Source organism: Manis pentadactyla, chromosome 7 (assembly GCF_030020395.1).
Source record: "Manis pentadactyla isolate mManPen7 chromosome 7, mManPen7.hap1, whole genome shotgun sequence".
Classification (NCBI taxonomy): domain Eukaryota; kingdom Metazoa; phylum Chordata; class Mammalia; order Pholidota; family Manidae; genus Manis; species Manis pentadactyla.
The window spans coordinates 33,261,479-33,274,805 of NC_080025.1; the positions used below are offsets into that span (position 1 = coordinate 33,261,479).

A 13,327-nucleotide genomic window follows, 5' to 3' on the forward strand; every position below is an offset into this window, starting at 1 on the left:
ATGACTGTAGCAGTCATCCCTTTAAATGCCTGAGCCTTCATTATTTCAACCACTGCTAATGGAAGAATTTCTAAAATGTACTCTATACACCTCTTATCTCCAACTAAATGTTATGTAGTGAAAATAGCTTTTACTTGATATTCAGGATTGTAATTCTCCTCTTGGATAATTGAACATGGGGACTCTAGAAGAATATAGGCCTGTCAGCTCAAAGACTCAATTGCCTAGGCTGCACATGCAGTTCCTGGTCTTCTTTGTCACTGAGGGCTGTCTGGAGCTGGCTGACTGTTGCACTTACCTCCTAACCTGCTGTGTGCAGAGAAACCACATAACCAGGTTAGCTAGGAGTTTACATAAAACACGGTAAATTCTCAATGGGAGTCTTCTCTTCGGAGTGGACTGTATACATTTCCACTGTTTTGGGGAATTGTGTTTGGCATTAATCTGGCCTCTGGGTGTGAGGGGAGCTACAGACTAAACATGCATTTTCAGTAACCTCAAATATTTTCCACAGAAACATTTACTCTTCTTTTATAATGACAACCAAAAGAGAACAAACCCAGCATTTAAACTCTACTTTACTTTGAAACATTCCAACTTGCAATGTTTAAAAATGTTTTCAAATCTTAGGACCTCCTGCTTCTTTGTGTGGACCCTGCCCTCCAGTTTTGTCATTAGTGATCTCTAATCTTCTCCAGAAATTTTCTTTAATGAGCATTCCAATGATATTTCCAAAAGCCTTTTCTACAATACCATATTCCTCAACCTCTCTCTGTATCTAATAATCTGGATTATCTGTTTTCTTGACATTTACCAGATTCTGAGTAGATGTTCTCATATTGTGTGCTACTGTCAGTATCCCATCAAACTTCACTGATTCTTCCTCTATATTTTTATTAGCATTTCTCACTCAAATAATTGCATTACCATCTTTTTGCAGATGTCCTTCAAATACACTTCTTTGTTTCCACGACTTGTCTTCTAGACTTTAAACAATATAGCCCTATTTCAGATTCAATTAGCTTCCTCTTCTTTGCCCTCTTGCCTGTTTTTCGAGCATTAAGGGAGGCACTACTTGTACAGACTCAGAAAAACACACGGTAAGACCCTCAATCTTCTGTTAACACCTCTGCCAAATCTATTCCTTCCACCGTATCAAAGAATGTGGCAACTCTTTCCTTTCTCTCTCCACTGCTTCGGCCACATTATGCAGTTTATCAGTTTTTCTAAAATATAGTAGCAAAACCCATCTCCCTGCGTTAAGCTGGAACCTGATAAGAATTGTAAGGTGTGTGTTAACTATGTATTATTGCAAACAATCATAAGTCCCCAAAATGGCCTAATAGACAAGTGACTGAATGCATCAAGCTCTCCCACTGTATATACTCTGTTGCGGAAGGCAACGTTTGAGACCTGACAGAAACCAAATTATGAAAACCTCAAACTATTTTCATTGTACTTGTTACATTCAACCTAAGGCAATGCTTCTCTAGCCTTTCCACCTAAGTGCCCCCCGAGGAGAGTGTCGGCTACACTACAGGGATCTAAACTCGTAACCCATGGTACCGCTGAACAGAATGTCTTTGATATCTGTGTTTTACCTTTAACACTAATACAAATGCTGTAGTCACCTCCATGAAGGTATTAGTGTTTCATCCTAGAAATGACACTTCACATTTTTAGCAACTAGTAAAACGAACGCTCGAAAGCATTAGGTTTATCCCGAGTCTCTGCAGACCTCTAGGCGCGCGCGCGCGCGCACACACACGAACACACCAAGAACTGACACCACAGCTCGAGAAACACATAGCATGCATTTTTTTGTCCTGCTCTTGAAGAGGCTGCTAAAGGCACGATGGTTAGCATTAGAATTGAACACATATTTACTTTAAAAACATCAAAGGTAAGCGTTTAACAATTTAAAATGGGAATCCCACAACGTTGCCCCAAAATGTCGAGTCCCATTAGTGATTCCCAAACACTTTCCGGTTTATTCTCTCCTTTAACACGTTTAATCAGTACCTCCACACCGCCTCCTTCCTAAGCGCTCAAGTGCATCTCGCCCTTTAAACACTCCTTCTCTGGACGCCTCTTCGCGTGCCGCCCGCGCTCCCTCAGAAGTCGGCCTCGTCCCTCCGTGGACGCCGCGGCCTCGGGACGGCACAACAAAGGCGCCGAGCGCGGCGCAGGGTCCGGCCTCCCGGCCGCGCGGGCAACCAGCGCGCGGGCGTCCCCGGAGGGCGAGGCGCAGCACGGGCGCCTCACCCGCTGAGGCAGCAAGCCTCCCCACCGCGCCGCCGCCCCCGCGCCGAGCCTCCAGCCGCCGGCTCCCCTGGAACGCGGCCAACACAGCCCCGAGTGCCCCCGGCCCGGGCCGCCCCGGCGCCCCCGCTACGCCCGCGCCAGGCCCCGGATGTGACGGCACCGCGGCCCTCGGCGCTCGTCCCCCGCGGGCGGCGTGTGGGATCCCGGAAAGGCGGCCTGGGGGAAGAGGCTCCCCGCGACCCGCCGGCCAGCACATACCCAAGTGAGAAGGCTCTCGCACAGCTCCACCCGCTCCACCGACTCCACGTTGAACATCTTCCCCTGCTGGGCTTGACAGCGCCTGATCGCCTCGCCGGGAACCGCTGCCGCTCGCTCCGGGGCTGCGTCGGAGGGTCCGGGCGGCCGATGTGGCCTTTGGCGCACCGTCTTCTCGGCCCGGGCCGCCGACTTTCGCCCTAGCGATGCCAGCGGCTCCCGCACAGTCACCCCGCAGCCCCTCCTTCTTTCAGTCGGGACCGCGCGCCCACCGCGCGCCCACCGCGCGCGCTCCCGGCCCCGCCCGCCGCCCGCGTCCCCGCCCAGCCCCGCCCAGCCCAGCCCCTCCGGGGAGCCCGGCTCTGGCCGCACCGCGGCCGTCCAGCCTCTGCGCGCGTTCACGCTCGGGCCGGTCCGCCCCTGCGTGGGGAGCGCGCGCGCGCCCGGCCGTGGCGGCGGCGGCGGCTGCAGCGGCGGTAGGACGCCCGTTGGCCGCCAGCGCACCCTCACGGAAGCTCGGCAGTGCGCGTGCGCCTATGCCCGACTCCAAATTAAAAAAGAGACAGCTAAAGGTTGCCCAAGAGTGGTGGCGGGGGCAGTCCCCGGAAATAACCTCTGTTCTCAGGCACCGGGAACTGGCGAAGTATCCTCTGCGTGGAGAGGTACGCTCCCCCAACCCCTCCCCTGCCGCCGCGGCGCGGCCGGCCACGCCCACCCGGATCCGGCCCGCGGGAGCTGCCGGCGGGCGGGGCGCGGCGCAAGCGCGGCTGCCCGGGGTCGCGTCAGGGCTGCGTACGCTCTTCGCGCTGGGTGCTCGCCGCCTGGGACTCCAGGCGCCGCCCCGCCTCAGGGAGCCGGACCTAAGCCCCAGGGTCGCCTGGCTGCGTCCGGAACCCCCCGGAGACGGCGGAGGGGCCGACGTGGCGGGCGTCCGGGTGTTCAGGTGGGCTTGGCGGGCGACAAAAGCCCGTAGGGCGTGCGCGGGTGGCAGGCAGCCTCGCCTTCTTGACAACTTGAGCTGCTTAAAGTAAGGAGAGGGTGTGCGAGTTCCCATCCCGAGGACCCCACGTTCCTAGGCCTGTTCGAGTCGCGCCAAGAGCTGGCCTTTTTCCTTAATGGCGAGGTGCCCGCGAGCCCTCACGTTTTTAGAGGCGCACAACTCTCCAGGTTACTAGTACGTCTTCCTGCGATGTTAACATATGCAGGAAAGTGCATGCAACGTGCATGTTTAAAGAATAATTAATAATAAAACACCCAGATAATAACATTGCAGGTACGGGGTTCCACCCACCTTGTGTTCCTTTCTGAGCACAACTTCCCTAGACTGACTTTTTCTTCCTTTCCCTAAATAACTTTACTACCTGCGTGTGCATGCCTAAACAATTTTAACTTTGAGCATTTTTGAACGTTTATAAGTGAAATCATAATTGTTACTTTGAAGCTTTGTTTGTGTATACCCAGAGGTCATTTTCATCGCTGCCTAGTGTTCCATTACGTGACTATGTCTGTATCTGTGCTACTGTTGATGAACTTGTTGTTCCAGTTTGGGGCTAAGAAGAATGATGTTATAAGCATTCTTACACCTGGATGCTAGTGCGAATGTGTGAGTTTCTTTAGGATACATGCCTAGGAGTCTTAGGAGTATTGTTGGGTCATAGGATATGCCTAACTTTACCAGATAAGGCAAAACTTTTATTTGGGGTGCAGCAAAGTTAACTTGCCAAGACACATCTTTACTTTGGTTTGCAGTTCCTGGAGCCCCCCACACCACGGCCCGCCTTTTCCCATTAAGAACAGGTTTTGTCATTGAGCATTTAACCCAAGCCTGCACTGAGTTTTTATGAGGCCTTACAGAGCACCAGTTAACAGCTCAGTTCACACGGATGATTTATCATTTTGTAAATGCAAAAAAAAAAAAATACATGCTGTCTTTCGGAGGCCTTTTAAATATTCTTCTCTACAACAAGGGTAGAGAAACATTTAGAAATGATGAATATGTATCTCACCTGACTTTGTTGGTGCCCCAGGGTATTTGTCAAACCAGAGTTCCTACATTCCATACTAGGTTGTTTCTGTCTTAGAATCCCTAGCATTAATTGACCATTACCCTTGTTAGGCATGCGAAGTCAGTAAGTATATGTTACATTGACTTAAGTGTGACTCACTTGAAACTTGGCTTTGGATGTGGAGGAGAATACGATGCTAGTCTTTTCTGGAGGGATTGTGGTGTCGTGAACCCCTTTACTCTAGCTGCTCTGGTTTCCAGGCTTTAACACACTTGACCTAAGCCACCTTTTTCAGGCTTTACTGCTCATCCACAGTACATTTGTGCATGGTATTTGCAGTGTTGTGGAGGTTTCCTTTGTAGTTCCCATTACCCTCAAGAAAGGAAATGATATTAAAAGCGTGGATGTGAACAATTGTCTGCAGAAGCCATGTGGCTATCATGTTTCTACATGAGCTTGGGTAAAAAGACAGTGAGTTTCTCTTTTGGAAGTTTTGGGATTTCTTATATTTCCCATATCTTTCCGTGTGTGTGTGTTTTGTTTTTGTTTTCTGATAGCTTTGGTAGAAACCAAGGAGAGGTGAGTGCATCTTGTCTTAGCTGTATGGTTCCTCTGGTTACTTGGAGGCTAGTTCTCGTCTACAGCTGTTTATCAAATTCAAGTAAACGTGGTGTCCTGCATAGTATTGTTTCCAAGTTTATTCTGTCTTCCCAAGGATTACATACTTAGAGCTTTGATTACAGAGTTTGAGACGCTACATTAGTACAGCTCTAGGGGAGGCATGGCCAAGTTTTGTCATGGTTCTTGCAGTTGTTAATAACAGTAATCAAAATATTATAGCTTCCATTTACTGAGAACCTACATGCCAAGCAATATGCTAAATGCTTTACCTTCATTATTCCATTATGAATTCCACAAAACAAGGTGCTTTTTTTTTTGGCCAAAAAAAGTGGCTGTTTGACATGGATCAAATTAATTATATGTATTTTACATATGAGGAAACTGAGACTCAGACTTTACCTAAGTATACAGTTGTTCCGACTCCAAAGCTTATGCTTCGATATATTAAGCTACTCCTTAATAAGACTTAGTCAATCAATAACAAAGTCAAAGCTATAAACTAGTTCCTGTTCAGGCTTCTATCAGTTACACCCCACAGTTTCCAAAATCTACAGTGTTTTGTTTCTGTAATTCTCAAGTACAGATGATCCTCAAACAACGTGGGGGTTAGGGGCACTGACCCCTGAGCAATCAAAACTCTGCCTGTAATTTTGACTCCCCCAAAACCTAATTACTAATCGCCTCCATTGATTTTACGGTAGTACATGGTAAAGAAGACTGTATGTTTATGCATTCATGACATACCTAGCTTTTCTTAATTTGTCCAGTATTTCTAAGCTATATTATGGTTCACCTGTTTTTTCAAACTGAGATCTCCGAAATTTTTCCCAATATATTCATTGAAAAAAATCCACATATAAGTGAACCTGTGCAGTTCAAAACCCATGTTGGTCAAAGGTCAACTGTAGTTGATAACAGTACAAGTAACTCTTATTTTCATGCTTGACAAGATCCTATGAAATAGATCAGATACTGTGTTATATAAATTTAACAACCTTATGTCTGGGTTTCAAGTAGGCAGCATTTAGTGACCCCTACAACAAGTAATATTCCCTATGCACTGCTCAAGGGAATAAAATGTGAATTTGGGTGCCTCCCAATGTCCTTCACTGAGATCTTTAGAAGGCACCATCAGGAAAGCGGGTGACTAGGCTGGTAGGTAAGAATGGGACTGCAGACCGATGTTTTAAATCTTTGACACTGATGCCTAATATTCATCTCCCAAGGGAGGAAGCAGGCACTGGCTTTTCTTTTTATTGTTAAAGTAATACATACTTGAAAAGAATTCAGACTATAGAACTGTATCCTGGGAAAGGTAAAGGTCTGGTGTTCCCAGTCCTGCTCCCCACTTGTAACCACTTTAACTATTGGTATTTATCTGTCTCTTTTTCCTATTCCAAAATCACTCCGAATTTAAGAAATGTAGCCATGGAAGGAACTTAAATCCTCAAGTCCAGCATTTTACATTTTGCAGAAAACGACAGGTCCTTAGAGATGTAAGTGGAGTCACAGTTGTGGTAGCAGAATTGGAACTAAAACCCAGGGCTATTAATGGCCAAGCAGCAATGGTTTGGCTTGAGTTGAGAGCCTGTGCTATTGGACAAAATCCACAGCAGCTTTTGGCTCTAGACAACCTGACTGTGAAAAGCAAAAGTTGTAGAACTGAAGTTCAGATTGACTTTGGAATTCGTTTCAGGTTTGAGGTGTTATATGTCTTCTCCTCAAGTAGAATATTTTAATTCCTTTTTTATTGTTTATCCCCTGTAATCTTAGATCAGTTTATTTCCAAAATTGAGGTGGTATAATAATACCTCATTTTTGAGCCACTAGCTCCTACAGTTCCCTTTTTTATTCTGATTATAACAACAACTACTGGGGGAAGTTGAACTATTGAAGCCCCACCAAGTAGGACAGACTGACCGTTAGTAGTTCTCCATTTGAGAGCCCTGGATTTAGCTGGGATTTCCACCTTACAGGAAAATGCAGCTGACCTCTGTTCCTCTCAGAAACTTAAAGCAGTCTCCTCCCCTCCCACCCTCTCAGCCCCAGCCCTCCAATGGTGTTACCAGAATTTGTGGAAATTAAATGACTCTTCATTACAATAACATTGGCAACTTCTGCTGTAAAAGATGCAGGTAGCATTATATGGCCATGCAATACCTAAGGTATTCTGGATCTTTGAGCTCTTGGGCAAGTGCACAAAGCAAGATATTCAGGGGTGTAATTGCATAGATGTCAAATACATAGTAGAATGAGTGTGTGTGTGTATATGTGTGTGTGTGTGTGTATATATATAATTTTTTTTTTTTTACTGAGTTTAGTCATATTACCACTGGTTACACCTGGTGGGACATAGAAACAAGAAAACCAATTTTTTTTAAAAAGTACAAAGTAATTTGGGGAAGAAAAATAATTTTCCTTCTGCCTTACTAAGTTCTTAGCTAAGACACTCCACCCCCACCCCCACCATGTAATAAAAGGCAGATTTACAGGAAAAAACAAATGAAAGTTTAATAATGTGTACCTCCTGCTCACATGGGAGAGACCCAGGAAAACTGAGTAACTCCCCAAAGTGGCCCAAGCCATCACCTTAAATACCATCTTCAGCTAATGACAAAAGCAGATGTAGGGGAGTAGGGGAGCCCGCTGTGGGAGGGGACCAGGAAAGCAAAGTAAACAAGAGTAAAGATGTTATGCAGTTTCAAGTCCATGCCTCCTCCATTGAGAGGCATTTGCAGAGATGTGGTCATTCTCTTCTGGTACCAAGAGGGAGCCAGGAGCCACCCTTACAAGTGGAGAGTTCCCTTATAAATGCCAGGGTCTCTTACAAAAGAGTCACTTCTTGATTTTCAGAATGTTCTCATGTGTCTGCTGATTCTTACAAAGTAAATAGCCTTAAGTAATCCTTAAGCCAAAAAGTCTTATTTTAGGGTGACAAATTCTGCTCTCATTCAGTAGTAAACTGCCTAAATGTATAGCATGGGAAAAAATCCTCACAACTCTGCAGTAATTAGAGGCTGGGGATGTTGACACTGGGCATAACATTTTGGTTATCTTCGAGCAGATGCACACCTCTCACTGCTCTTGGGACTTTTTACACAGCCATAGCATCTCTAATTTAGAGAGAGGAAACCTGATAAAATAAAAATCTAAATTGACTACAGGACCCTCCCCTAGATTTTTTTGAGGCTCTTCATCCACTTTGAGTTGTCAGTTCATTTGACTGTTGGATGAAAATACAGAAGTTAGAGTTCTTTCTCTGAGTTTCCTCTACTGCAGTCTTAATGATGGATGTTTGAAACCTGTCATTAGAAAATTCCTGATGTATCAGGCTATTACTGTATGTAAAACTGATGAAAGCCGCCTTTGATCTGTCCATTGGAGTATGTTTCTTCCACCCATAATTTCTTCCAAATTACATGAAAGGTAATTTACTAGCAGCCAGTTCAGATTCTTTTCAAAGGTGTTAGACTTTCACAAAGTTTCCTTTTATCAGAGATGGGATTAGTGAATAAAACTCTTTCAGTACAGTAAGTTACATGAATAGAGAATCTTATTTTAATTATGAATTGGCATATATTTAACAGAATATTTATTTCCTTTATTTTCCTTTTGGTGTCTTACTGGACTTTGAATTTTACTGTTCTGCATCTGAAAAGAAATATGAATTATCTGTGATACTTGGATTCCAATGGGTTGCCATTTTCCTCTAACTTTATGGAAAGGGGAGTTTCATATTCCCCCCTTTTTCTCTTCACAAGGAAATGCACCCTCAGAGTGATTCCATATCCCAGGCAGTTCAAAGAATTCTGAACCATAAGCTGAGCTTAGTCCCAGGTGAGGCTAATAGATTTTCAAGCACCAGAACTTTTATTAATTCAAGTAGTCTTAGTATAGATTTAAATGTTCTATAGCCTAAATGTCTCTTGAGTTTTCAAATTATTAACATTATAAGTAAGGTCTCTCTTATTTAAACATTTATTTGTTGGGTCCTACCGTGGACAAAGCACTATGCTAGGTAATGTAGGACTGTTTACAGAAGACAATATATATCCTTCCCAATCCATACTTGGAACATTCCTTGACACACATTCAGTCCTATTAGGGAGAAGAAGGATCTGATCTACTTGGAGAATTTCTTTGGTATTCAGGAGTAATAAGAGTGGTTGGGCATGAGGAGTATCCTTTTTTCTTAAGCCAAACTTGAAATGGAAAGGAGATTGTTTAAAAATTTGTTTTAAAAAAACTTATATAGATTAAAGATGGAGGTGTGAGAGGAGAGACAGAGGCTTCCTCCTAAAACTGGATACAATTAGAAAATTTAATTGGTGCAACTAATCCTGAGAGAGCAACAGGAAAGAAGATGGTGTCAGACTGCATACACCTGGAAAAAAGAGCAGACCTCAGAGAATGGGGTAATGTACCAGAGCTGTGGCTCTGCGGGACCCAAGCCCCTCCCCCACCCCAGCTCACCTGCGGGAGGAAGAGAAACGGAGCAGGGAGGGAGTGGAAAGCTTGGAACTGCTGAATACCTAGCTCTGGAGATATGCTCTGGGAGCACAAACCTACATTTCATGGTGCTTTCATGAGACTCACATGACTACCAGGTTGGAAAGTTAATAAAGGCAGTTTCTGGGGAGACTGGGATTCCAGCTGCTTGTGGAAAGCAGGGATCCATATCTGGCTGCTCTGGGACAAAAACTTATACCTGTGTGCCAGGCCCACTGGCTCAGGCAGTGGAGACAGGCACAGGAGCCAGGAAGTGGGGAACAGCTCTTTCGTACCCCCAGTACTGCTCCCCTGCAACTCCCAACATTCCTTCAGGGGCTCAGCAGCTCCAGAATAGAGCTTCTGGACACTAGAGGGTGCCATATACAAATATGAAATACCAAAGGAACCTTGTCCAGAGTAAAATTATTAATACAACTCCCGAGAAGGATTTAAATGATATAGACCTCGTGACTTTCCTGAAAGGGACTTCAAAATAAAAATCATCAACATTCTAATGGAGGTATGGAAAGATATCCAAGAACTCAGGAATGAATTCAGGTCGGAGATCCAATCGTTGAAGAGCACGATGGAGGGTATTAAAAGCAGGTTGGATACGGTGGAGGAGACAATGAAATAGAAGCTAGAGAAGAGGAATACAAAGAAGCTGAGGCACAGAGAGAAAAAAGGATCTCTAAAAATGAAAGAATATTGAGAGAACTGTGTGACCAATTCAAGCAGAACAATATTCGCATTATAGGGATACCAGAAGAAGAAGAGAGAGAGAAAGGGATAGAAAGTGTCTTTGAGGAGGTAGTTGCTGAAAACTTCCCCAATCTGGGGAAAGAGATAGTCTCTCAGGCCATGGAGATCCACAGATCTCCCAACACAAGGGACCCAAGGAAGACAACACCAAGAGACATAGTAATTAAAATGGGAAAGATCAAGGATAAGAAGAGACTGCTAAAAGCAGCCAGAGGCAGAAATAAGATCACATACAAAGGAAAGCTCATCAGGCTAACATCAGACTTCGCAGCAGAAACCTTACAGGCCAGAAGGGAGTGGCATGATGCATTTAATGCCATAAAGCAGGGGCTTTATGGAACCAAGATTACTTTATCCAGCAAGATTATCATATAAATTTGAAGGAGGGATTAAACAATTTCCAGATAAGCAAAAGCTGAGAGAGTTCACCTCACACAAACCATCTCTGCAGTCTATTTTGGAGGGACTGCTATAGATGGAAGTGTTCCTAGGGTTGGATAGCTGTCACCAGAAGTAGTAAAACCATGGTAGGGAGGGTGGAGCAGCTGATTGCGAGGCAAATGCAAAATTAAATTGACTATCCCCAATGTCAATCAAGGGATAGACAAAAAGTACAGAATTTGATACCTAATATATAAAGAATGAAGGAGGAAGGAAAAGGAGGAGAAATAGAAAAGAACCTTTAGATTGTGTTTGTAACAGCATACTAAGTGAGTTAAGTTAGACTCTTAGATTGTAAGGAAAGTAACCTGGAAACTTTGGTAACCACGAATCTAAAGCCTGAAATGGCAATAAGAACATACCTATCGATAATCACCCTAAACATACATGGACTGAATGCACCAATCAAAAGACATAGAGTCACTGAATGGATAAAAAAACAAGACCCACCTGTATGCTGCTTACAAGAGACTCACCTCAAACCCAAAGATATGCACAGACTAAAAGTCAAGGGATGGAAAAAGATATTTCATGCAAACAATAGGGAGAAAAAAGCAGGAATTGCAGTACTAGTATCAGACAAAATAGACTTCAAAACAAAGAAAGTAACGAGATAAAGAAGGACATTATATAATGATAAAGGGCTCAGTCCAACAAGAGGATATAACCAATATAAATATATATGCACCCAACAGAGAAGCACCAGCATATATGAAACAAATACTAACAGAACTAAACGACAAAATAGAATGCAGTACATTCATTTTAGAGGACTTCAACACTCCACTCACTCCAAAGGATTGATCCACCGGACAGAAAATAAGTAAGGACACAGAGGCACTGAACAACACACTAGAACAGAGGGACCTAATAGACATCTATAGAACTCTACACCCAAAGCAACAGGATACACATTCTTCTCAAGTGCACATGGAACATTCTCCAGAATAGACCACATACTAGGCCACAAAAGAGCCTCAGTAAATTCCAAAAGATTGAAATTCTACCAACCAACTACACAGACCACAAAGGTATAAAACTAGAAATAAATGGTACAAAGAAAACAAAAGGCTTACAAACACATGGAGGCTTAACAACATGCTCCTACATAATCAATGGATCAATGAACAAATAAAAATAGAGATCAAGGAATATATGGAAACAAAAGACCACAACAACACAAAGCCCTAACTTCTGTGGGACGCAGCGAAAGCAGTGTTAAGAAGAAAGTATATAGCAATCCAGGCATTCTTAAAGAAGGAAGAACAATCCCAAATGAATAGTCTAACGTCACAATTATCGAAATTGGAAAAAGAAGAACAAATGAGGCCTAAAGTCAGCAGACGGAGGGACATAATAAAGATCAGAGAAGAAATAAACAAAATTGAGAAGAATAAAACAATAGAAAAAATCATTGAAACCAAGAGCTGATTCCTTGAGAAAATAAACAAAATAGATAAGCCTCTAGCCAAACTTATTAAGAGAAAAAGAGAATCAAACACACATCAATAGAATCAAAAATGAGGAAAGAAAAATCACGACAGACTGCACAGAAATACAAAGAATTATTAGAGACTACTATGAAAACCTATATGCCAACAAGCTGGAAAACCTAGAAGAAATGGACAACTTCCTAGAAAAATACAACCTTCCAGGACTGACCAAGGAAGAAACACAAAATTTAAACCAATTATGAGCAATATATTCATAAATGACAGATCTGATAAAGGCTTGACATCCAAAATATATAAAGAGCTAAAGCACCTCAACAAACAAAAATCAAATAATCCAGTTAAAAAATGGGCAGAGGAGATGAGCAGACAGTTCTCCAAAGAAGAAATTCAGATAGCCAATAGACACATGAAAAGATGCTCCACATCGCTAGTCATCAGAGAAATGCAAATTAAAACCACAATGAGATATCACCTCACACCAGTAAGGATCGCCACCATCCAAAAGACAAACAACAACAAATGTTGGGGAGGTTGTGGAGAAAGAGGAACCCTCCTGCACTGCTGTTGGGAATGTAAATTAGTTCAACCATTGTGGAAAGCAGTATGGAGGTTACTGAAAATGCTTAAAATAGGCATACCATTTGACCCAGGAATTCCACTTCTAGGAATTTACCCTAAGAATGCAGCAGCCCAGTTTGAAAAAGACATATGCACCCCTATGTTTATCACAGCACTATTTACAATAGCCAAGAAATGGAAGCAACCTAAGTGTCCATCAGTAGATGAATGGATAAAGAAGATGTGGTACATATACACACTGGAATATTATTCAGCCATAAGAAGAAAACAAATCCTACCATTTGCAACAACATGGTTGGAGCTAGAGGGTATTATGCTCAGTGAAATAAGCCAAGCAGAGAAAGACAAATACCAAATGATTTCATTCATATGTGGAATATAAGAACAAAGAAAAACTGAACGAACAAAACATCAGCAGAATCACAGAACCCAAGAATGGACTAACAGTTACCA

At 43.5% G+C, this 13,327-nt stretch overlaps 2 protein-coding genes across 7 annotated transcripts in view; one reads left to right on the plus strand and one right to left on the minus strand.

Moving 5' to 3' along the window:
• Positions 1-2,805, minus strand: part of HOOK3 (hook microtubule tethering protein 3) — a 127,601-nt gene extending 124,796 nt beyond the window's left edge. For both annotated transcript variants that reach the window (XM_057505230.1, XM_036880742.2), the window contains exon 1: positions 2,524-2,805. In XM_057505230.1, the coding sequence (XP_057361213.1) occupies positions 2,524-2,580 (57 nt within the window). In that variant the 5' untranslated portion in view covers positions 2,581-2,805. The remainder of the gene's footprint in view (positions 1-2,523) is intronic.
• A 240-nt stretch (positions 2,806-3,045) lies between these two features.
• The window catches only part of RNF170 (ring finger protein 170), a 35,374-nt gene continuing 25,092 nt past the window's right edge, over positions 3,046-13,327 (plus strand). Inside the window, exon 1 of one of the 5 annotated variants that reach the window (XM_036880753.2) lies at positions 3,046-3,182. The gene's annotated coding sequence lies outside the window, so the exon portion shown is untranslated. Of the gene's footprint in view, positions 3,183-3,245; positions 3,548-13,327 lie in introns of those variants that run through there. The other 4 variants (XM_036880755.2, XM_036880758.2, XM_036880759.2 and 1 more) reach the window with 4 other exon arrangements.